Source organism: Engystomops pustulosus, chromosome 7 (assembly GCF_040894005.1).
Source record: "Engystomops pustulosus chromosome 7, aEngPut4.maternal, whole genome shotgun sequence".
Classification (NCBI taxonomy): domain Eukaryota; kingdom Metazoa; phylum Chordata; class Amphibia; order Anura; family Leptodactylidae; genus Engystomops; species Engystomops pustulosus.
This window is the reverse complement of record NC_092417.1, coordinates 44,967,054-44,990,527: the sequence shown is the minus strand read 5'-3', so window position 1 is coordinate 44,990,527 and position 23,474 is coordinate 44,967,054. Positions and strand designations below refer to the sequence as shown.

The 23,474-nt window shown below is 45.8% G+C and overlaps 1 protein-coding gene across 1 annotated transcript; it reads right to left on the bottom strand.

Annotated features, from left to right (window-relative positions):
* Positions 1-17,163: 17,163 nt before the first annotated feature.
* RACK1 (receptor for activated C kinase 1) lies at positions 17,164-21,498 on the bottom strand. The gene is made up of 8 exons (XM_072115706.1): positions 21,299-21,498; positions 20,320-20,491; positions 20,094-20,241; positions 19,804-19,899; positions 19,488-19,598; positions 18,310-18,450; positions 17,905-18,015; positions 17,164-17,364 (listed from the first exon to the last, which is right to left on the bottom strand). The coding sequence occupies exons 1-8, from the start codon at positions 21,405-21,407 to the stop codon at positions 17,299-17,301; spliced, it is 954 nt and encodes a 317-aa protein (XP_071971807.1). The 5' UTR covers positions 21,408-21,498; the 3' UTR covers positions 17,164-17,298.
* Between the last annotated feature and the right edge of the window lie 1,976 nt (positions 21,499-23,474).

Here is a 23,474-nt window from a genome sequence, read left to right as displayed (position 1 = left end):
CTAAGGGAGAGAGCCTGGATTTCTCCTAACCGTCTAGCTGAGGTTATGGTGTCAGGGTCGTAATCGACAATTAACCGGTCCAGTCAGTCACCTCCAAATTAGATAGAGCAAGTGTGCACGATTTCAAGATAAAATCTGAGATAAGATTATTCAGGTTTTAATCTTAAGCAAGCTCTTCACTCTAGCTTTCATGACAGCAAGATTGACTTTATTTCCGTGTTTGTAGCTTTTATACAAAAGAGAGAAAGGTGTGGTTATGTGTCATACAGCATCATAATGGGGAAGGGTTAAGCAAATTTGTCTAGCATCCGATGTGCCCTGGTTGGTCAGTTCCAGTATCTGGGCAGATAATGTCCTGGGCGTTGAGTTTCGATATGAGGGATGAAGCCTTTTTGGAATCAGGAATGTTGTTCTTTTCCTGGAAATAGGGTGTTGGCTGTGTGGATGCCATCTTAAGTAACATATCTGAGCATATTGCTGAGGAGGAAAAACTTTAGTATTTGCCAGCTATATAAAAGTATAAAAAATATAAAACTATAGGCTCATATACAAATATTCCCCTTCACAATCCCCCCTAAATACTAAATTTTTCCTCTAACGTACCTTCGAGGTTGTCCATGAGTGGGGATAGTTCGGGGTGGGGATTCTTCACAAACTTCGGGCAAGGCCTGCCCTTTCAGCAAGACCTCACCTCCCGCTTGCACTACACTAACTTACACTCATGGAGCCCTCCCATCTTTCCCTAAATTAGCTCCATGGATGGGGGATTGGGCGATCGTGGTTTATTTTGCGGCATATTAACCCATAATGTGGTTAATCCTGAACCAATGTGGCACGAGCTAAAGAACATCATGTATATAGAAAGGATATGTCTCCTCATGGTGAGGCCGGGTCTCTTCTGCAGTGGGAGGCGTGCGTCCAGGTGGCTTTCCCTTCAAGTTTAACTGCAGTGGGGGTGACAAGAATCACAGTGTATGGACCGTCAAACCTCGGGTCTAGACAGTTCTTCCGGATATGGACCGTGGAAGTCGTGGACCGTGTCACCTGTGGATTCAGGAATAGAAGCAGAGACTGCAGAATGTGTGTTAGACAGTTCTTTTAGACAGACGGACAACAAACTTAACAACTTTATCCATCCCCTCAGCTAACTGCTGCTCCCTAACTTCTGACAACTTAGGTGGTGTCCCAAACAGAATCTTATAGGGAGTGAGACCATGTTTGGCTTGAGGGGTGTGTCTGACATGGTACAGGGCAATGGGCAAAAGTTCTGGCTATTCCTTAGGGTTTTCTTGTGTCATCTTGAGCAGTTTGTTCTTCAAAGTCCCATTCATCCTTTCAACTTTCCCGGAGCTTTGAGGATGATATGGCGTGTGGAGTCCTATGTTAGCTCCTAGCATCTGCTATAGTTCTGTGTAGATTTGTCCTTGGTCACTTTCTATTACCTGAGGTACTCCAAATCTGCAGGCAATTTCAGTAATCAGTTTCTTGGCTGTGAGCTTGGCAGTCATGTTGACAACTGGGTAGGCTTCTGGCCATCCTGAGAACATGTCCACAGCTACTAAGGCATATTCATATCTTCCTGACTTGGGAAGCTGAATGTGGTCAACTTGGATCCTTTGGAAAGGGTAGTCTGACTTGGCCAGGTGCTGGTAGGGCACTTTGGTCGTGGGAGCTGGGTTGCAGGTAGCACAAATGGAACAGGCCTTGATGTAGGCATTCACAGCTGTAGATAATCCTGGAGCAAAATACATCTTCTTGGCATAGCCATAGCCTTCTTGGTTCTTTCGTCTGTGCGTTACCCCATGAGCCCAGGCAGCAATGGCGGGGTACAGCTTTCTAGGGAGACAGACAAGTCCATTCTCATAAGCAGCACCCCATGCTTTCCATGCTTTATGTTCTTCTTCTGGGGCCATCTTTTGTTCCTCTTGTAACTGAGCAAGGGTAGGAGAAATAATCTTCTCTTCTTCTTCTTCTTCTTCTTTCTTCTTCTGGGCTCTAGTGGCCATACCTTACAGGGGTAGGTCATCTCTTGTTTTTCCTTCGGGATCCTTTCCAGCCACTCGGATGACACATTCCCCATGGCAGCTTCTTTGGCCGCACAATCAGCTAGATCGTTTCCTCTAGCTGCTTTGGAGTTCACTTTTCCGTGAGCTTTTACCTTGATCACTGCCACCTTGGTAGGCAGTTGTAGAGCTTCCATCAGGCTCTTGATGAGGTCTGCATGCTTCACTGGGGTACCTGCGGCTGTGATGAAGCCTCTGTTCTTCCAGATTATTCCAAAATCATGGGCAATGCCATGGGCATACCTTGAGTCAGTCCTGATGTTCAGTCTTCCGTTTGGCCAAAGTACAGGCTTCCTTGAGGGCTATCAGTTCGGCTTCTTGAGCTTACATGGAGGCTGGTATGACTTCCGCTTTCACCACCTGTGTTTCAGTGGTTACCGCATAACCTGTGTGGTACCTTCCAGACTGATCTGCAAACCTGGAGCCGTCTGTCCAAAGTTCAAGGTCAGGATGGGGTAATTCCTGGGTAGTTACCCCTGGAAGCGTTGAGGTGTCATCAAGAAGAACTTGTAAGCAGTCATGAGGATCTTCAACTTCTGGAGCAACTTCTGAGTCACCTTCTTCCCCCCTGGAATGTGGAAGGAGAGTGGCTGGATTGATCACTGAACAACGTTTGAAGGTGATATGGGAAGGCAGAAGTAAAGAACACTGAAGTCTGAGGTATCTCTGGTGGGCCATATGTCTGGGTTGGGTCTGAGAAAGGACTGTCGCCAGATCATGAGAAGCTTGAATGATGAGGTCATGTCAGCAGTCTTCGGCATGAACTGCTTTCAAACAAGTAGGAGATGTTCTGGCCACAGGGTCCAGACGGCAAGAGTAGTAACCAATAGGACGTTGTCTCCCGGCATGTTGTTGCGCCAGGACGCCAGTTGCATGTCCTTCACTTTCAGAAACAAACAGGTTGAAAGGCTGGGTATAGTCTGGAAGTCCCAGAGCAGGCGCTCTGGAAATGGCCATCTTCAGTTGGTGGTGACAGTCTTGTAGATGTGGGAGGACCAGAGGTGAAGCACCTTGTGGTTCTCCTGACTTTAAACAGTCATACAAGGGTTGCATAAGCCTGGATGCATCCGGAATCCATTGTCTGCAGTAGGTGATGAGTCCCAAGAAAGACTGGAGTTGGTTAATGGCCGATTTCCTGTCTTCTGTGAGGTGTCTGGCCCCTTGAGAGACACAATGTCCAAGGAAAATGACCTTTGCATGACACCATTGAACTTTATCCTTGGAAACTTTGCAGTTGGCTGCAGAGAGGTACAGTAGGAGAGACAATGACTCTTGCTCCAGCAGTGGTTTGGAGTCAGCACAGAGGAGAAGATCATCCACATACTGTAGGAGAGTAACTTGAGAATGCTCAGCAATCCAGGGAGACAAGACAGTCTTCATAGCCTGAGTAAATTGGTTAGGGCTGTTCTGGGCACCCCGTGGGCACCTTGTCCAAGTGAGTTGGCTTCCACAGGAGGTAAAGGCAAACATATAACGGCACTTCAGGTGTAGGGGTACACTGAAGAAGGCATTAGCAAGATCGATGACCGTGAAAACCTTCGCAGAGGGTGGAATGCTGGCCAGCAAAGTGTTGGGGTTGGGTACCACCGGAGTTTCCAATACAGTAGCTGCATTGATTGCTCTGAGGTCCTGGACTAACCTGTACTTGGGTGGTGACCCCTTGGGGGTCTTCTTCTGGACAGGAAATAATGGGGTGTTGCAGGAAGAGGTACAGTAGACCAAAACACCTTGCTTGACAAGGGCCTGAATCTGGGTGGAGAGGCCTTGTTCTTGAGCCATTTTCAGAGGATACTGAGGTATTCTTGGGGGCTGAGCCCCCTCTTTTAGATATACCATCACTGGAGGGACTGGTAGAAGTCCTACGTCATCAGGCCCAGTTGACCAGAGTGAGGAGGGGAGTTGGGCTGAGACCTGGTCCGGGACTCCATAGAGGAGATCAGGTTGAAGAATTTGCTGAAGCATCAGAGGGAGAGCTCTAAGTACACATCTGTCCATAGTTCCCTCTTCTGTCTTGGGATTACGTAATTCCAGCTGAAGACCTTGGGGGGTAGAACTGATAGAAGCTCTGAGGTGTTGGAGGTCTGCCCCCAAGAGGTTGACGGGGCAGGTATCTGACACCAGGAAGCGAGCCATGACATCTGGGGAAAGGTCCAACGGGGACAGGAATAGTGAGGGGAGACTCAGCAGTGGTGCCGGTAATGCCAATACAATCCTGTGGTCTTGGTTCTTGATATCTTTGGTCCTGGTACCTGGGTTCATAATGTGATCCTTTATAGTCATCAGGTCTGGGTCTATTCTGGGACCCTCTATAGTCATCAGATCTAGGTCCACTTTGGCACGGCCTGTAGTCATCTCAGGGGCGTTGACTGGGTCTGGACCTGCAGTCTCTTTTGACATGGCCTTGTCTTCCACAAATCCAGCAGGTAGGGCGAGGTCTCTGGTTGTTGAATCCAAAGGGTCCTTGCTGTTGTGGTGTCTGCCACGGATGAGATGCATGGGGTACTGGTGGCTGAGGGTAGTAGTTGACAGGCATAGGTGGTCCTGTAGGGGCTTGCTGTACCATGATAGGAGCAGGGACCGTTTCTTCATCTCAATCACTGTCCATTGAAGTGGTGGTCATCAGCATCACTTCCTTTTTTCTTCTTGTCTCTCTCCTTATGTTGAGCTTTCTGGAATCCTTTGATTATGGTTACAACATCCTTGAATCCTGCGGATAGGATTTCTGGATGAGTGGCAAGAACTTTGTCTTTAAGTTCATCTTGGAGGCCCTCCACTAGGGCCTTTACAAGCATGTGGGCTTGGATCTTATTATGGAGGGTGAATCCGAGATCCTCAAATTGTTGAGACAGTCTGGAGGAGTACCTGTCCACAGGTTCATCCTTTTCCTGCTGGACGTCCTGGATAGAACCTGCCTGGTCGGTGAGGCATTCCTGTGCCCAAGTCTTCATCTGGGAACAGAAGTCCAACCCCGACTGGTAACTGTCCTGGTCCGGTACTGCCAAGGCATCCAGGTACTTCAGGATGACCTAGTAGGTTCACTGGTGAGGGTCTTGCTCTTCAGGGGAGCTTCTGCTGTGACAGTAGTCATGTTTAGGTCAGGGAGTGTAGGAACACTGGGTGTGACTGTGGTTTTCTTCATCTGGGACTGCAGGGTCTCCACTGTTCGGTAGTTTGCTGTCCACACTGTTCCTCTTTCCCCCTCTGGGGTGCCTGTGGGGTAAGCAGTGGAGGCTGCGGTGGCTTGGTGTGTGAAAGTCTGGTAGAGAGCCGGGCCCCGGACTTGGGAGGGTCAGTTGGGTCAGTTTCCCTCTCATCTCCGCTGTCTGCTATAGCGGCACGTCTATCTTGCAAGCGACTATAGAGTGGGGACTCTCGCAAGATCTTAGGGGTTATTTGGACTTGAGGGGCCGGCTAATCCTGATCATGCTTTTTGTGAGCACGGGTGTCATATTTGACTGGAAACAGGCCTAGCGCCTGGGAGGGGTGAGATGAACTCTCTTCCGAAGGGTTTGGGCCTTGGTAGTAGGCCCCGGAAGAAGTGAGAAGCAGATACAGTGGCTGTACCCGGGTCTCTGCAGGAGTACCAAGATGGCCACTGCCGGAAGAGGGCCATATTCTGGACTGCCAGCTTTCTTTCCTCTGCCAGGTGTCTGCCTGTGGCTGAGAAGCAGTGGCCTAGGAAGACAACTTTCTCCTGGCAGTACTGGAGTTTGTCTTTGGAAACTTTGCAACCCTTCTGGAACAGAAAACACATAAGGTCAATAAATGCATCCTGGCAAACAAAAACAGTAAGTCCTCCGCATAAAAAAACAGTAAGTCCTCCGCATACTGAAAAGGAGAACATCCAGTAAGGGGCTAGTCTGCCAGTCTACTCCCTATAGGGTCGTGTAGTATGGAGTACTGGCTGGGGGAGTTTTACCCCCCTTGTGGGAGTCTACATCAGGTGTACTGGAATACTGAACTGGTAAAGGCAAATAGGTCCTGGCAATCCTCATGTAGGGGCACAGAGAGGAGGACATTTGCCAAATCAATAACGGTGAATAATATATCACCCTGGGGACTGCTGCTAGTGTGGGCTAGGGACCACTGGGCTTCAGTACACTCATTGGCAGCTTAGAGATCATGGACCATGCTACATGTATCCAGCTGTTCTTTCCGGGCCTTTTCCTTGACCGGGAATGGGTTAAAATCATCATCGGGCTAGCAGGGGAGAGTTTTACAATGAAAAGCACTAACTCTATTTGGAAGAGGGGGACTGTTCTTGCTGACATCCTTGCCCGTAATCACCCCCCTTGTCCTGCCCTGTTGGGGCCGTCTCCGCCACTCACTATAGTAATGTCTCCTCCCCACAGTCGAAACACGCCCACTTGGGTCGGTCGGTTGAGACTTCCGGAAACGTTGTCAGTCTGACTTTGCCGTGGTCTGTGAAACTGGTCTCTGTTTCCCTCTGGCTTTCAGTCCCTGTATACATAAGTCTGGTGGAGATGTCTCCAGTCGTTAACACCTTTGGTAACAACCCAGTACAAAACAGATGTACACTACACTGTCAGGTCATCAAATCTTCCATTACCGTGTGCGTCTTGCTTTATCTCATCCAGACATATAGGATTCTCTTAACTATCTATAAACTACTGGCCAGACTCCAACATCTCAACAAAATCCAGGTACACTTATGTTGGTTTTTAATCAAAAAGGAACAAAAGTCAGTCCTAGGCTCTGTAATGCAGTCAGTCATAGGCTCTGTAATACAGTCAGCCCTAGGCTCTGTAATACAGTCAGTCCTAGGCTCTGTAATACAGTCGGTCCTAGGCTCTGTAATGCAGTCAGTCATAGGCTCTGTAATGCAGTCAGTCCTAGGCTCTGTAATGCAGTCAGTCATAGGCTCTGTAATGCAGTCAGTCCTAGGCTCTGTAATGCAGTCGGGGGGCTTGTTCTTGCTTAGTCTGTTATGCTGTAAGCGTCAAGGTCAGAACAGAACACACACTGATAACACAGCTCAGGCAGAACCGTAGATTTTTGGAGAACTTCAGCGTCAAGGTCATTTACATGTCTTCAGAAAACAAAACGCAGCTACACAGCCCCCGAGATCTCCCTCTCGTTAACCTCTTAAACACCAGAAAGCAGGTACCAGACACATTGCAACACTTTTTTATAGTAATTTTTCTGCAGTTGTCGGGAACAAATAAATTTTTAACTATCAGAGATGACCATACCCAAACAGACAGCGTTGCACATCCAAGAATAATCTGAACAGAGAACTGAAATAAGATGAAATCATCTCAGCCGGCGTTCTGAGCCCTGTTCAGGCCCTTCAATGGTGCTTCACTGCTACCCACAACCAGCGTTTATGGCTGCCTATAGTAGGGTCATAGATAATTAACTTTCAGGGACTTGAAGGGAATATAACTTAAAATGGCCACCACTGAAAAATAAACTGTCTTAAAATGGCCGCTACCGGAAGAGGGGCATGCCCCACTTCCACTGGATTTGGGGCTGTGTCTATGTGGGCGTGGAGCACCATACTGACGACAAGTCTCCACCCCAACCGGGTTCTAAATTCCACATACGTCACATGTCCACCCCTCCGGACTTGAACCGGCGCCATTATAGGGCGGTGGCGCGCCAAGAGGAACGGCGGCCATTTTAGATACATCTTTTTCATTACAATTTTTAACACTTTGTGATTCACATTTTACATATCCGTAAGTCATTTCTGCCCCTTCACTGCCACCTTCTCCTTTCTTGCGCTGAACAGCCCCTTGTTCTCCAAGGACCCTTTACTACCATCTAAGATGGTCTTCCACAGTGTGGGCTGTAATCTCCCTGACTTCCCTGGCTGTTCTACAAACTTGTATAAGTCTTTTGCATATTTCACATATTTCTTTCCTTCTCTCTGCTCCACTATCTGGGTTGCCGTCTGTGCTCCCGGGGGGAGGCTGTGTTCCTTTCTCATGAGACGTAACATTCGGTCTAACTAAATAGAGTACTATGTTGGTGTGGCCACTCGCTCAACACAGCGATCCCCGTTAAATCAAAATCCTTTCCACACGTGCGCCACGGTGTTACTCTGTCCTAACCAATATACAGGCTAACACGGTGGTCTGGTCCCCAACCAGAATAACGGTATCCACTACGGTACTCTATGCAGGTAACTCTCCTAGTGAGAAGTTCCTACTGGGTTATACTCCCCAGCTCGCCTTATTTTAGGCCTAGACACCCGTCATGGCGTATTTCTCTACTCTGACGGCCGATGTCACTAGACATTACTTAGTTACGTCTTTAAATATTCTTTTCCTGATCACAATACAACTTTAAATAACCAGACGGCAACACACAAATTTACTTCACTGTCCAGGCAGAAATTATCAGTGACTGATGGAGCGGGGGTGGTGTTTGAAAACGAAACTAAATCGTCTTCCTTGCTGTGTCACAGTTCTGAGCGTAGCGCTGAGACAAAGAGGAGCCCACCACTCAGACAGTCACCCCGCAGACCCGTAGAGTCCGGAGACTACTACCTCACGCCCTCGGATACACAGATAAGTACTATATATATATTATATACATAGACTTACCGTGTTCCTGTGAGATTGATCAGATCTCCTCCGGGAGCGTCAGGGGTCATCCACCGGGTGTTAGTGCGGGTCCCCGGGGGCTCAGAGGCTCAGGCCACGCCCCACGTTGGGCGCCAAATTGTCAGGGTCGTAATCGACAATTAACCGGTCCAGTCAGTCACCTCCAAATTAGATAGAGCAAGTGTGCACGATTTCAAGATAAAATCTGAGATAAGATTATTCAGGTTTTAATCTTAAGCAAGCTCTTCACTCTAGCTTTCATGACAGCAAGATTGACTTTATTTCCGTGTTTGTAGCTTTTATACAAAAGAGAGAAAGGTGTGGTTATGTGTCATACAGCATCATAATGGGGAAGGGTTAAGCAAATTTGTCTAGCATCCGATGTGCCCTGGTTGGTCAGTTCCAGTATCTGGGCAGATAATGTCCTGGGCGTTGAGTTTCGATATGAGGGATGAAGCCTTTTTGGAATCAGGAATGTTGTTCTTTTCCTGGAAATAGGGTGTTGGCTGTGTGGATGCCGGCGCCATCTTAAGTAACATATCTGAGCATATTGCTGAGGAGGAAAAACTTTAGTATTTGCCAGCTATATAAAAGTATAAAAAATATAAAACTATAGGCTCATATACAAATATTCCCCTTCACAATGGCTATAAGGAAGGTCAGCTTGAGGGTTAGGCTTCTAAGGTCCGTAGTCTCTAAGGGCTCAAATGGAGGACCTGTCAGGTGATTCAACACCAGAGACAAATCCCAGTTTGGGATATTTTGTTTTAAGTGAGGTCTCAATCTGGAGGTAGCTTTTACGAACCTCTGGATCCACTTGTGCTCCGCCAAGCAAGTATCAAAGAAGGCACTAAGGGCTGATACCTGGACCTTGAGTGTACTCGTCTTCAGCCCTTTATCAAAACCTGCTTGCAGGAAATCCAATATCTGCGAGATGTTGGGAGACAACTGGTTAGGAGGGACTGAGCCACAGAAAGACACAAATTTCTTCCATATTCTGGAGTAAATTCTGTGGGTGACCACCTTACGACTAGCCTTCATCGTGGAGATCACCTTGTCGGATAGCCCCTGGGCTGTCAGTATCTTCCTTTCAGGATCCATGCAGCGAGCTGGAGAGCCTGCGGATTGGGATGAAGGACCGGACCCTGGAATAGGAGATCTGGACGAGGTGGTAACAGGAATGGATCCGCCATTGCCATCTTTTTTAGCCAAGGAAACCAGTTCCTTTTTGGCCACCAGGGCACTACGAGTATAACTTCCGCCTGGTCTTCCCTGATCTTTTGTATGACCCGGGACACAAGAAGTATCGGAGGAAAGGCATACAGTAACAGCCCCCCCCAGGACTGGCTGAATGCGTCCCTTTGGTTGAAGGGAACTGTAGGTTCCATGGAAAAGAAACGCGGGAGCTTCGCGTTCTTGCTGGAGGCAAACAGGTCTATTGACGGATGTCCCCACCTCCTTGTTAACTGAAGGAAGACATCTTCGTGAAGACACCACTCGTTTTGATCTATCTTCCTCCGACTGAGGAAGTCTGCTGCCTGATTTTCTTCCCCCTTGAGGTGGATGGAGGAGAGGGATTGAAGGTTGTCTTCTGCCCAGGCGAAGATTTTGTTTCAGAGTGCCAGGAGACTCGGGTTTTTGGTTCCCCCTTGGTGACATAGGTAGGCCACCGTAGTGACGTTGTCCGAAAATATCCTGACATGCTTTCCTCTCAGCAATTGTGTGCTGGACCTCACGGTTTCCAGAACAGCTCTTAACTCCCGATGATTTGAGGAACGGGTTTTCACTGAATCCAGCTACAGGCCTTGGACAGGATGACCTGCGACAATCGCTCCCCAACCCAACTGACTTGTGTCCGTCTGTATAGGTGTCACTGGCCAAGGATGCCAGGGTACTCCTTTTTCCAGGTTTGCTGGATCTGTCCACCAGTCTATGGATCGTAAGAGAGGGGAATTTCCACCTTTTGGTTTAGGTGACGAGGATCTTTGTCCCAAGAGGACAGCACCCAGTTCTGTAGTGTCCTTGTATGAATTTGGCTCCATTGCACGCACTGGATGCATGCAGTCATGAGCCCAAGGATCCTCATTGCTTCTCTTATGGAGCAGCACTTCTTTTTCTTGAACGTGTTTAGCTGGAGAATTAAATTTTCTCTCTTTGCTGGTGGGAGAAAAGACATCTGTTGTGTGGAGTCTATTAGAACTTCCAGGAATACCACGTTCATGCTCGGTTCTAGGTTGGATTTTTCTGTATTGATGATCCAGCCTAGCCACTGAAGAGTCTTCATGGTGATATCCCTGTGAAGAATCAGCTCCTGACTTGAGGCACTTACTACCAGAAGGTCGTCTAGGTACGGAATGATGGATATTCCTTCTTTTCTCAGAAACGCTACTACCTCGACCATAATCTTTGAAAAGGTTCTTGGTGCAGAAGATATCCCGAAGGGAAGGGCTTTGTATTGAAAGTGAGCTTCCTCGCCTTCTGGTGACAGGACTGCGAACCTGAGAAACTTCTGCTAGTTGGGGTATATTGGGACGTGGTAGTAGGCGTCCTTCAGGTCTATTGTACACATGAACGCCTGACGATGGATTAGAGCTGAAGCGGAAGAGACAGTCTCCATCTTGAATTTTCTGTATAGGACGAACCTGTTTAGCCCTTTCAGGTTGCAGATCATCCTGGACTTCCCGTTTGGTTTCTTTATGAGGAACAGTGGAGAGTAATGTCCTCTTCTCTGATGTTCCTGGGGTACAGGGATAATCACATCCAGTTCTAACAACTTCTGCACTTCTGTCCAGAGTTGGAGCAACAGGTCCCGAGAGGGTTGTCTGGCAAGGACGAAATTTGTGGGAGGAAGAGCGGTCAATTCCATCTTGTAGCCGTCCTGGAGGATGGACAGAATCCAGGGGTTTGATGTTATCCGGCTCCATTGCTGATGAAAATTCAACAGTCTTCCTCCCACCTTGGCGTCATTGTTTCCTGAAACTCGTAGCGGAGTTACTGGGGTTGAGCAGAAACCCCCTGCCTCTTCCACCTTTAGGGTAGCTCCACCTTCCTTGTTTACCCTTGCCCCTAAAGGATGGTCTCCTGTCTTTGGGGTCACGAAAGGAAGGTTTCTTCAGACTGGTCCTGGATTCTGGGAAGCCCTTTTTCTTATCCGCCGCCCTCTCCAGGATGGTGTCCAATTCGGGCCCAAACACATACTCCCCCTCGAACGGGATGCCGCACAATTTAGACTTCGGCCTGAAGTCTCCGCTCCACTGGCGCAACCAGAGGGATCTTCTTACGGAGTTGGAAAGAGCCCCTTCTTTAGCACTAATCCTCACTCCCTCTGCCGAGGCGTCTGCAATGAAAGCTGTGGCTGCTTTCAGGGTCGGGAAGGTATTAAGTAACAGCTCCCTTGGGGTTCCATCCCTTACATGCTTTTCCAACTCCATTACCCAGTGGAACAGTGTGAGAGCTACGGACGTTGTAGCAATGTTGGATTTAAGGTTCAGCATGGAACATTCCCAGCTCTTTTTTAACCCCTTAAGGACGGAGGGTTTTTCGGCTCATTTCTCGCTCTCCAACTTCAAAAATCCATAACTTTTTCATTTTTCCGTGTACAGACCTGTGTGAGGGCTTATTTTGTGCGTAACAAATTTTACTTTCCCGTAATGTTATTTATTTTAACATGCCGTGTACTGCGAAGCTGAAAAAAAATTCCATATTTGGAAAAATTGAAAAAAAACCGCACGTGCGTCACGTTCTTGTGGGCTCAGTTTTTACGACTTTCACTCTTCGCTCCAAATAATATGCCTACTTTATTCTTTGGTTCGGTGCGATCGCGGTGATACCAAATTTATATAGGTTTTATTGTGTTTTAATACATTTTCAAAAATTAAACGAATGTGTACAAAAAAGAAAAAAATTTTTTTGCCATCTTCTGACGCTAATAACTTTTTCATACTTTGGCGCACGGAGATGTGTGAGGGGTCATTTTTTGCGAAATGAGGCAACGTTTTCATTGCTACCATTTTGAGGTCTGTGTGACATTTTGATAATTTTTTATGTTATGTAAAAAGGTGTAAAAGTCGCATTTCGGACATTCGGGCGCCATTTCCCGCCTCGGAGGTCACCGCCGCCTGTAACCGTTTTTATATTTTGATAGATCGGGCATTTTGGGACACAGCGATACCCAATATGTTTGTGATTTTTACTGTTTATTATGTTTTATATCCGTTCTAGGGAAAGGGGGATGATTTGAACTTTTAATATTTTATAAATTTTTTTTATTTTTTAAACTTTTTTTTTCACTATCTTTTAGACCATCTAGGGTACATTAACCCTAGATGGTCAGATCGCTGCTAACATATACTGCAATACTTCTGTATTGCAATATATGGCATTTTTGCAGCACATTCATTACAATGAGCCACTGGCTCATTGTAACGAATCTGCAGCTGCCAGATAGACACGAGGCTACCATGGCAACCGATCGCCGCTCCCCGATGACGTTCGGGGGTGTGGCGATCGAAAAAAATATGGCGGCGCCTGCGCGCCGCCGTCTTTTAAATGCCGCCGGCGACAACGGGGGGGTTAATAGCCGCGGTCGGTGCAAGCACCGACCGCGGTTATTAGCGGTGGGGGTTTTATGCATTATGCAAAAACCCCCACCTTTGTATGAAGAGGACTCAGCCCGTGAGCCCTCTTCATACATCCCTTATACCTCTGCGCCGTAGAGCTGCGGCGCAGAGAGTTAAGGGGTTAATAAGCTGTCTGCCTTTCTATCCAGCGGATCTTTCAACTGGGTAGCATCCTCAAAAGGCAAATCGGTCTTCTTGGTCATTTTAGTGACCTGGATGTCCATCTTAGTAGCAGAGTTCCATAGCTTGGCTTCTTCTTCATCAAAAGAAAGGCGATTTCTGAATTCTTTTGAAAGAGAAATTTTGTTTTCCGGATCCCTCCATTCTTCCAGAATCAGATCCCTGAGAGTATTATTGACTGGGAACACGCGCCGCTTTTTGGCTTTGAGCAGACCAAAGAGTTCATCCTGAATGGACTGCATCTCCTCTACCTCCTGTATCTTCAGGGTATCTCGCACCGCCTTTAAGAGGGGTTCCAGGTCTTCAGAGGCCAGCAGATATCTCGATTCCATCCTGTTTGCAGAGGTGGAAGGGAACGTATCAGGCTCCAAAGAATCCTTGATCGTAGCACCATCAGAGTCTGAAGCGGGGTCAGAAGATGAATCCACTATTCTCTGGCGCTTTTGAGGTGGTTCCTGGGGGGCAAAGGCAGCCAAGGATGAAGACACAGATGATCTGACTTCCTCCTAGATAAAGCTGCGCATCTCATCCATGAATGAGGTCTTTTCTTCACGAATCAAATTATCCAGGCATTTTTTGCACTAGGTAACTTTTCAAAGCACATGTTGCACTTTTTATGAGGCGTTTTCTTCCTCTTAGAGGAGGATTGCTCCTTAGCACGGCTTTTTTCCTTTTCCTTGGGATCCTATCAAGGAAAGGAGAGCCCGGATAAGGAACTGCTATAAACGGGACGTGCGGGTGACCCACCACCCTATCCCTTTAACCCCTACTCACAGGAGGTGGGGATATGAGGTCCAGACCTGAGGCCTCTAAATTGCAGGGTTCCATGCTCCTAGAGGAACTACAGTAACCAGCCAGCCTAGAATGTAATAATAACAATTGAAGGCTTGTAAATCAGCACTGCAATGGTTAAAGGGTAGGATTTTACCTGGTACCGGTAAGCCAGGAGAGATCCACCAGGGTCTATAAGGTAAACGTGGCCCATGTCAGAATACAGTGCAATAAAACATAGTATGTGCCAGCATAATATACAGTTATACATATCAGGGTGTTTGAAGCCAAAGACCTGAAAAAACGCCAAAGGGAACCTTTAACTCGTAAGCCGCAGGTTAGAGGTGTGCTCTGGAATGAAGATTAGACCTCAGATCAACGTAATTACCACGCCAGAGCAATTTAAACTTACCACCCTGCAATCCTGTTTCCGGGTCGTGCGGCTTTGACGTCACTTCCGGTTTCGTCACCGGAAGTTGACGCCGGGGTCGACCGGAAGTGCGCGGGAGCGCCAGAATCACATGTTCCGGGTGTCGTAAGCATCAGGAGCTGCGGGCAGCGCCGGAAGAAAACGCAGTTCCCCGCAGGCAGAGGAAAGGGCCGCAACCTGATCAAGGCCCGGAACTGTGCTGGGTAAGGGATAGGTCCCGCGCCATGGTGTCCCCCCTCACTGTCCCAACTAGTGGGAAGTGAGGAGAGAAACTTCTCTCTACTCCCTGCCCTGTGTAGGGACAGGAAGCCACTGGCGTGTGGGTGCGGGGGGAGGGGCTTTTAACCTCTCTGCTTCCTGTCCCTACAGAGGTCAAGGGCCATCCTCCAGTTGGGGGCCGTCATGGGGGACACCATGGAAATAGCATATAAAAACCCCAAAACATTTACTTACCTACGTGGTCCCTCTCCATTTCTCACCATTCCATGCCCCTGTTGCACTCTGCGAGTTGGGCTTCGGGACAGCCACAAGCACCTGTCCCCATATCTCAACAGATGTTACAGGATAGGGAAAGGTGGGAGAGGCTGGCCAGCCGAACTCAGTGGAGCTTATATAACCCTGTAAAACTGGCATGGACTGGCAAGAAGGCAGTACTGCATACCAGGAGGGACTGAAGTAAAAATTTTTTTTAGGCAACCCCCTCCCAGCCACTTTTGTAACCTCAGACAATCCCTTTGTGTGTGGAGTTTTGATATAAAAACCAATGACCAGTTTTTTCACCAATTTCAATGGGGTCTATTAGTATCCATTCTTATATCTTCCATTAAGCATTTAAAAAAAAAAAAAAAAAATAATTTTCTTCAGTAATGCAAGACTCCATTTTTACATGCAAGTAAAACAGACTGTTCTTATTTGTATCAGTTTGTTCCATTGCTTTTACATATGGGGCATGCTCTGAGTTTACAATCAGGTTTCATTGGGACCTCTGGTGGCCAAAGCAGAGAAAGAAAAAAAGATGAAGGCTACATAATAATGGAAAACTTACACTAAAAAGATAGCCATAAACTAGTTTGGCATTAATGGATTTGTCCCGACATCCATTTAAATTACAATCCATTCTTTCAAAATGGAAACCAGAATGCAGATGGGAACTGGCCCCAAGCTCTATTAATTTAAGCACAAACCATAAATCAGATGTGGCGCAGACTAAAGCAGCCAATATTTTTCATCCTCCAGACACCACCATTAAAGAGAACCCGTCATGCAAAATAACCCCCTTAAACTAAATATATTTACATAAAACTGCCATTAGAGAGCATTGCCTCTATCCCTTCATTGTCCCTCTACATGCCTGTAAACCTAAGCAATGAGGTCCTAAAGCTGTATGCAAATGACCTGTGAAATGTCCTATGAGTCATTAGCATATTCAAGCTGTCCAGCTTATTCATGAGTGGGAGGCACAGCCACACCCCCAGTGCTTGACTGACAGCCTGTATAATGATGTGAGGAATAATGGTGTAATGGCTCCTCCATGTGCTTCCTGGCGCCCCCTGCTGCCTGTGTGTGTATAGGAGAGATGCAACAGCTCCAGGCAGCTATGTTATAGCAGAACATGTCAGGTACTTGTGTAGCTGAAGTCTGTCTCATGTGTATTAGGAGGATGCAGCATGTCAGCAGATAAAGCACACACACTAGCCATGCTTTACTATACATTACACATAGACATGAGCAGGGGGAGGACAGAGGGAACAGCGGTGACATCACTGCCTCTGACCATGTGACCAGCCTCATTTACATAAAAAATAGATGATTTTGCAATGATTAATGTATGAAATAACTAGATAAAGGCTGGTATGGGATCCTTGTGAGCTGCTCCAACAGGTAGTGGTGACAGAAATAGTGACACAGACCTGATGACAGGTGTCCTTTAAACAGGAATCTTCACGAGTTTCCAAGAGATTGAGGCGGATTTACATTTATATCCAAACATCACAAGGATCGCTCCAACCTAAAATACACCATGTGCATCCCACCAAGCTTCTAATCATACATTAGCCAATGTGTCACCGGCACCAAGATCCTAGGCAGATCCAAATGGTTTTACACCATAGCAAGGAAAGGACAGAGTATAGAGAAATTGTAGCTAGTAACTTAAGAGTACTGGAGTGAGAGGAACATATCAAAAGTTTCAGATTCAAGTGCCACTTCATGCAATTGGTGTAATTATTTTTTGCACAAAATTAGGATTAGCAATATCTTGTGCAAAGTCTCACATAGGCAGGTTATGCACCATTTTATGACCACAAGGGGGTGGGGGGTTTACAACATATGCATTTACAACCAAAACTTTGTATACAGCCAGGAGCACTGCTCAGATGACCAGCCATCATTCTAACCATCAGAATAGACTGGACTCCAATGACCATAATGTAAGGCATCTCCTATATAGCAATATACTATACCATATTACCTTGTACTTCAGTATTGCTAGATTACAAATTTGCTAGAACATAATGTAATAACGCAGGTTTAGGTTTTATAGCAATTGTGTTTATTAGAGTCACAGGCTGGTATTGTAATAGACGACTCCATACTGCACAAGCAGCATCAGATGGTAACATTACAACTGAAATGTCTCCATTTTCCGGTTTCCAGAAACAACATTAACGTGTTCCAATGGTCACTTGCCAGACTCTGATCAAGTTGTCTGTGTATCCAGCAAAGAGGGTCTGTGGAAGTAACAAGAAAATTACATTAACGTCAAAGCAGAAAACAAACTAACAGTCTTAATGCATTTAATGTATAGACAGGATGGGTGGGATAGACATTGGCAAGTGCTGTTATTGTACCTCTATTTCTAGAGCCAGCTAAATGACCTGCTGTAAGGGGATATTTTGGGTCCATATCTACAGGCAAGTTTTTTTTTTTGTTTTTAAACCTTAACATTTCCCATATTTAAAGGGAAAACCAAGATCACCACACTCCTGTTAGAGTCCCTGGGTTACCAGACCAATAATTTCTCCACATGTAGTAAGTAACAACTAAGAATATATACGCAATGGAAAAATAAGCCACTGCTGCAGAAAAATTGTGAGCAGGAATAAATTTCTTGTGTCAATGGGGACCAGGTGTAGCAGGCCCAAGGAGGAACAGAATTTGTGAGAAGCAATTTCCTTCCCCAGTAATAATTAGCAGGACATCTGTTGGCATAATACAAAGGCTGCATCACTACATGGTTTTCCAATGATGAATGTATTTTCTGAACATACCTGTCCATCTGCTGACCAGGCCAGAGAAGTACACTGTGGGGGCTCAGCTTTGCTGCTTGTACTGATCACCTCCTGCTTCAGTTCATCTACAATGATCTTGCCCTCCAAATCCTACAAAAGCACAAACATGTTAGCCACAAATATACAGTAGTAATAACAGTCATTACATTTCTGCATTGCTCAGTAACAGCCTCTGATTTTCAGCAATGAGCTTCAGTTGGCATAAGAAATCGTCACAGCAAGTAAAGCAGCTCCCTCTTAATACATCTGTTACCACCAATACATACAACTTAATGTTTTAGCAGGAAATGCATCTTATGTTAAGTAATGGTGGTACCAAAGTTAATAAAGGCAGCTACCAGAAAAAAAAAGTACAGACCGTATAGGAAAGTTTAAGGAACATACCCAGATCTTGATGCTTGGCCCTGTGGCAGCGCACAGCCAGTAGCGGTTGGGACTGAAGCAAAGGGCATTGATAACGTCTCCACTGTCCAAGGTGTACAAGTGTTTCCCCTCATTCAGATCCCACAACATGGCTTGTCCATCCTGGAACCCGGAAAAGAGATGTGTAATGATAGGAAATGAGGTATAAAGTGCTCCATGTTGCTTATATAATCATTAACAAAAATTTATTAGGAAACAACAAATTTCCTGTTTAACGTAACAAACTGCAGGATGCGCCAAGTCAATTACAGGAGGAAAGCAGCAATACACCTCCACATCTATGTACCATTGTGTTAAAAAAAAAGTGCTTTATTATCCTAGGATACAGTCCACATGACCATTTTCCATAACAGAACTCTATGTATGGATCCAGACAGAATAATAGTCCTCTTTGAAACAGCCACTGCTTCCCTGCATTGTAATCTTTTCCAGTGAATAGTAATACTACATTTAGGCTCAACATGAACGACAATGATGCTGGGAGTCCCGATCCCTGCAAGATGTCTAACCAAGAAAGTACAGCTGAGACAGTCACCATTTCTTAGACTGAAAATGGGGGTTCATAATAAGTCTAATAAAAAAAGTTAGAAGAAAAGACATCAATCCATCCAATATTGCAGTGGTCCAGATGAAAATAAACAAAAACCTTGCAATGCTGATGCCAATTGGCCGAAAGCATGGAAAAATTCCTTCCCGAAAACTCCTTGGATCAACAAACCACTAACAAAAAGTTATATTCTCATACAATGTGAACAACCAGCTTCGGTCTTCACAATGTGCAACAAAAATACAGAAATGGTACAGGACAAATTCAAAATTCTTAAAATTAACCAAACCCTGAATTAAGCCACTTATGGTGCCTACAAATGCTTTCCCATGTCCAGGAGACATGATCAATCTGAAGGCAAAATGCAATGTATGTGAAATATGACAGTAGCAATAGGTACAAACACTATCGTCTGCAGCAGCAATACAAAAATGAAAGAAAACTGAACTAGTTCAACACATCACCAAACCATCCTACAAGTATTCAATAATACTACAAAAATATGAATATGCAGATAGTGACCGTCAAACAGAACCTGAACACCAGTCAGTTTTCAGCACTGCCAAGCAACCACATTAGGACTTATTCTTACCTTGCCTCCAGAGGCGCACAGAGACCCATCAGGAGACACGGTGACGGTGTTCAGGTAGCCGGTGTGGCCAATGTGGTTGGTCTTCAGCTTGCAGTTGGCCAGATTCCAAACCTGAAACACAGATTGTGTTAGAACTCCACAGTAACACTCCCACTATATAGAGGATGACCCATGATCACAATCAACTCACTACAGATGCTAGGACCAAGATGTACAATGCCCAGGAACTGCAGCAGCCTCTAGAGGTTACTTATAAACTCCAGACCACTAAAGATCTACAGTATTTGTCTTTAAAACAACCCCCCCAATTACTCACCTTTACCAACTTGTCCCATCCGCAGGACACAATGATGGGATTGCTGCTGTTTGGTGAGAAACGGACACAAGAAACCCATTCAGTGTGAGATTCTTCCTGGAGAAATAGAAATGTGATGTAAGCCAAAACTCCAGATAAACTTAAACCCCATAAAGCAACTTCTCTAGTCCCATCATAATTGCAGGATTGTCAGCACACTTGACACTGTTCCCATAGGAAACAATCAGCATTGTGATTCTAATCATTAGGACCAGTCATTACAATATGGAGGGAGGTGACGGCTTCCTTACCTGCACTGTGTACTTGCACACTCCCAGAGTGTTCCACAGCTTGATGGTCTTGTCTCGAGATCCTGACACAATCTGACGGTTGTCAGCTGAGAAGGCCACGCTGAGGACATCCTTGGTGTGACCCACAAATCTCCTTGTGGTTGTGCCACTGAAAAAGACAACCACATAAGTGTCCATGCCCAAGTACCCCTCTTTCCTATACGTTTCCCCAACCCTGGCAACTTACGTTGTAAGATCCCACAGCCTCAGAGTCCCATCCCAAGAACCTGACAGAGCAAACTGCCCATCGGAGGAGATGACAACGTCACTGACAAAGTGGGAGTGACCACGCAGGGCGCGCTGAGGGACACCATAGTTGGTCTCGTCACGGGTCAGCTTCCACATGATGACGGTCTTGTCTAGAATATAGAGAAGCAGGTTAATATAGGAATATACAACATACTGACCTATATAGGATGCGCAGGATGATACTTCGCACATTCACAATGCAAATATGGCAGCACTATGGTTACTGGAACATATTACTAAAGCCATAAACATCAACCCTTAACAGAAATCCAGTATGAGACCCAGGAAACTGCTTAGCTTACAACTACATAAAATACTTCCTATGAAACCAACATGGCATCCTAGAAACTAAACCTAAATCTAACAGAAACAATCTGGAGGTCCTGAACACAATACAAGTTGCTGTTTGCTTCAACATTGTGGGAAGAAGCAGACTACAAGACTCCATCAGAGGGGAGCTGGGGGCCAGTGCATGCAGGACCATCATTACCATTAAAATGGGGGCAACAGGGGACACCTACATGGGTCATTGTGGGTTCAAGCAGTTACATCAGGTGGATGAGGTGCAGACTAACTTTTAGACTCTCCAATCATAATACTTAGTATTGAGCACATAACACCCCTGCTGTCTGACAGATTGTGCCTGCAGCTCATGTACACAGGACCCATGCTAGATAATGGAGCAGTGTCGGGACTCCGGAGCTGTCAGTGACTCCTCCACAGCCCAGTATATACACAGAGGCCCAGCATACACCAGCGACTACACAGCGCCGGACAACGTGCACAGCGCCGACTACACACAGGCCCGGGACGCACAGCGCAGTGCACAGCCCCCGCCACACACCACATACACGTCTACACACATCACACGACGGCCATATTTTAATAGGAGCGCTGCGTATACACATGTATCTCACCCCGGGAAGAGCTGAGGATCATGTCCGGGAACTGTGGGGTGGTCGCAATTTGGGTAACCCAACCATTATGCCCCTTAAGGGTCCCCCGAAGGGTCATCTGCTCAGTCATGATCGCAGTTTGTTTGGGGACGCTCCACCGGACGAGGATGGAGGGGGATTGAGTCTGTCGGCTCTAAAGAGACCGGGAAAAGGCGGAAACCAGGGCAGAGGCGGCTTATATAGTCAACGTGAAACAGTGACGTCATGACGTCAGCGCAGGAAACGCGTCAGGTGGCTGCCGTAACATGGCGGCACACACCAGATTGCTGGGTAAAGATTGCTTTGCGGTTTCTCCGCTGTACAGTCACAGATCCGTGTTAGCCGCTAACATTGTGCTCGGGCAGTGAAGCGCCTCCATAGTGAGGAGATCGTGTTCACTTTGTGCGGTCTGACGAGACTTCTTACAAAGGGACACGGCTTTCTTTTTTTTTTTTTTTTTTTTACAATAACTTTATTGGTACTGCACATTACAACACGTTCTGACATTTGCTCGGGATGTAGAAACTGCTCTGCCCTCGTATTTAGTGGCGCTGTGCAGCACCATCACTTCTTGTATGTGGAGGCTTCACTATTTCACACCACCGTTTTTTTTTCCTCCATTAAAAAAAAAAGTTAAGAATAGAGGATTAATGGAAGTTTAATGTATTAACCCCTTATCACCGACACTAGTTTTCAGCTTAATGACCAGGCTCGACTTTCGAATCTGTCGTGTCACGATATTTGGTTATAGCTTTGGAACGCATGAACTTATCCAGGTGATTTTGTGATTGTTATCTCGTGACACATTGTACTTCATGTTAGTTGTAAAATTTAAGTGATAAGTTTTGTGTTTCGTTCTGAAAAAAAAAATGAAAATTTGGTAGAAGCTTATAAAAACTCTTCATTTTCAAAGTTTGAAATGTTCTGCTTTCCAGAAAGTACAGCCGGTCCCCTACTAAAGACACCTGACTTACAGATGACCCCTAGTTACAGACAGACCCCTCTCCCCACTGTGACCTCTGGTGAAGCTCTCTGGATGCTTTACTTTAGTCCCAGATTGCAATAATCAGCTGTAAGGTGTCTGTAATGAAGCTTTATTGATAGTCCTTGGTCCCATTACAGAAAAAAATGTTTAAACTCCAGTTTTCACTGGGGCCAAATTTTTTTTTTTTGTCTGAGTCTGCAATTATAAAATATACAGTTTCGACTTGCATACAAATTCAACTTAAGAACAAACCTCCAGACCCTATCTTGTACGTAACCCGGGGACTGCCTGTAAAACTACCCAAAAAGCTTAAAAATTAACATTTATATATTGAGATGATATTTTCACGTCCTCACATTTTTCTAGGATGTTAGGTGCGTTTTTTTTCTCATTTTCATGAAAATTGACGAAACTCACATTTTGAGGGACAACTCTGCTTTCAAGTGACTTTGAAAGGCCTAAATAATAGTAAAACCCCATAAATTACCCCACTATAGAAACTACATCCCTCAACATATGTAAAACAACTTCTATTAAATGGGTATTCCGGGAATATGAACGTCTGATGCAAAAACCCATGATGTTATAAATAAATGAATATAACAATGTCATTAGTCACAAAATGGAGCTTAAATAGTTTGATTTTATGATTCACAAAAAATTATGGTCTCTCTAAAGTAGGTGGAGTTATCACCAAGATGGCCGCCACTGGAAACTACAAGTCCCAAGATCCTTAAGTTCTCAGTAACTCCTCCTCCTCCCTCTTATGCTCTGCTCCCAGTGATGATGTAATAGACTTTTTTGCTCTGTTACCATAGTAATGATGTGTAACTGCTATCACCATAACACTGATCATACTGGATGCACTGCAACCGACCGACTACAGCCAAACGAGTGGTGATCACATGACCTGCCCAGGCAGGTACAGGACATGTGATGTGGACATGTGACCAGCGGCCATCTTCTGTCCTGTGTCTGCTCCGTGCTGAGAAAATCAACGGACTGATTAAAGGGCCAGTAGCATTTTAATTCTTATTATAATCTACGTCACAACATTTTTCTGCTAACGGGAGCAACATTTTAAATGACAACTAATTACATTTTAGCTTATATTGTAAGGACACATTTGTATATGAATTATGCCTATTTCCTGTAATACCCCTTTGAGTCTAT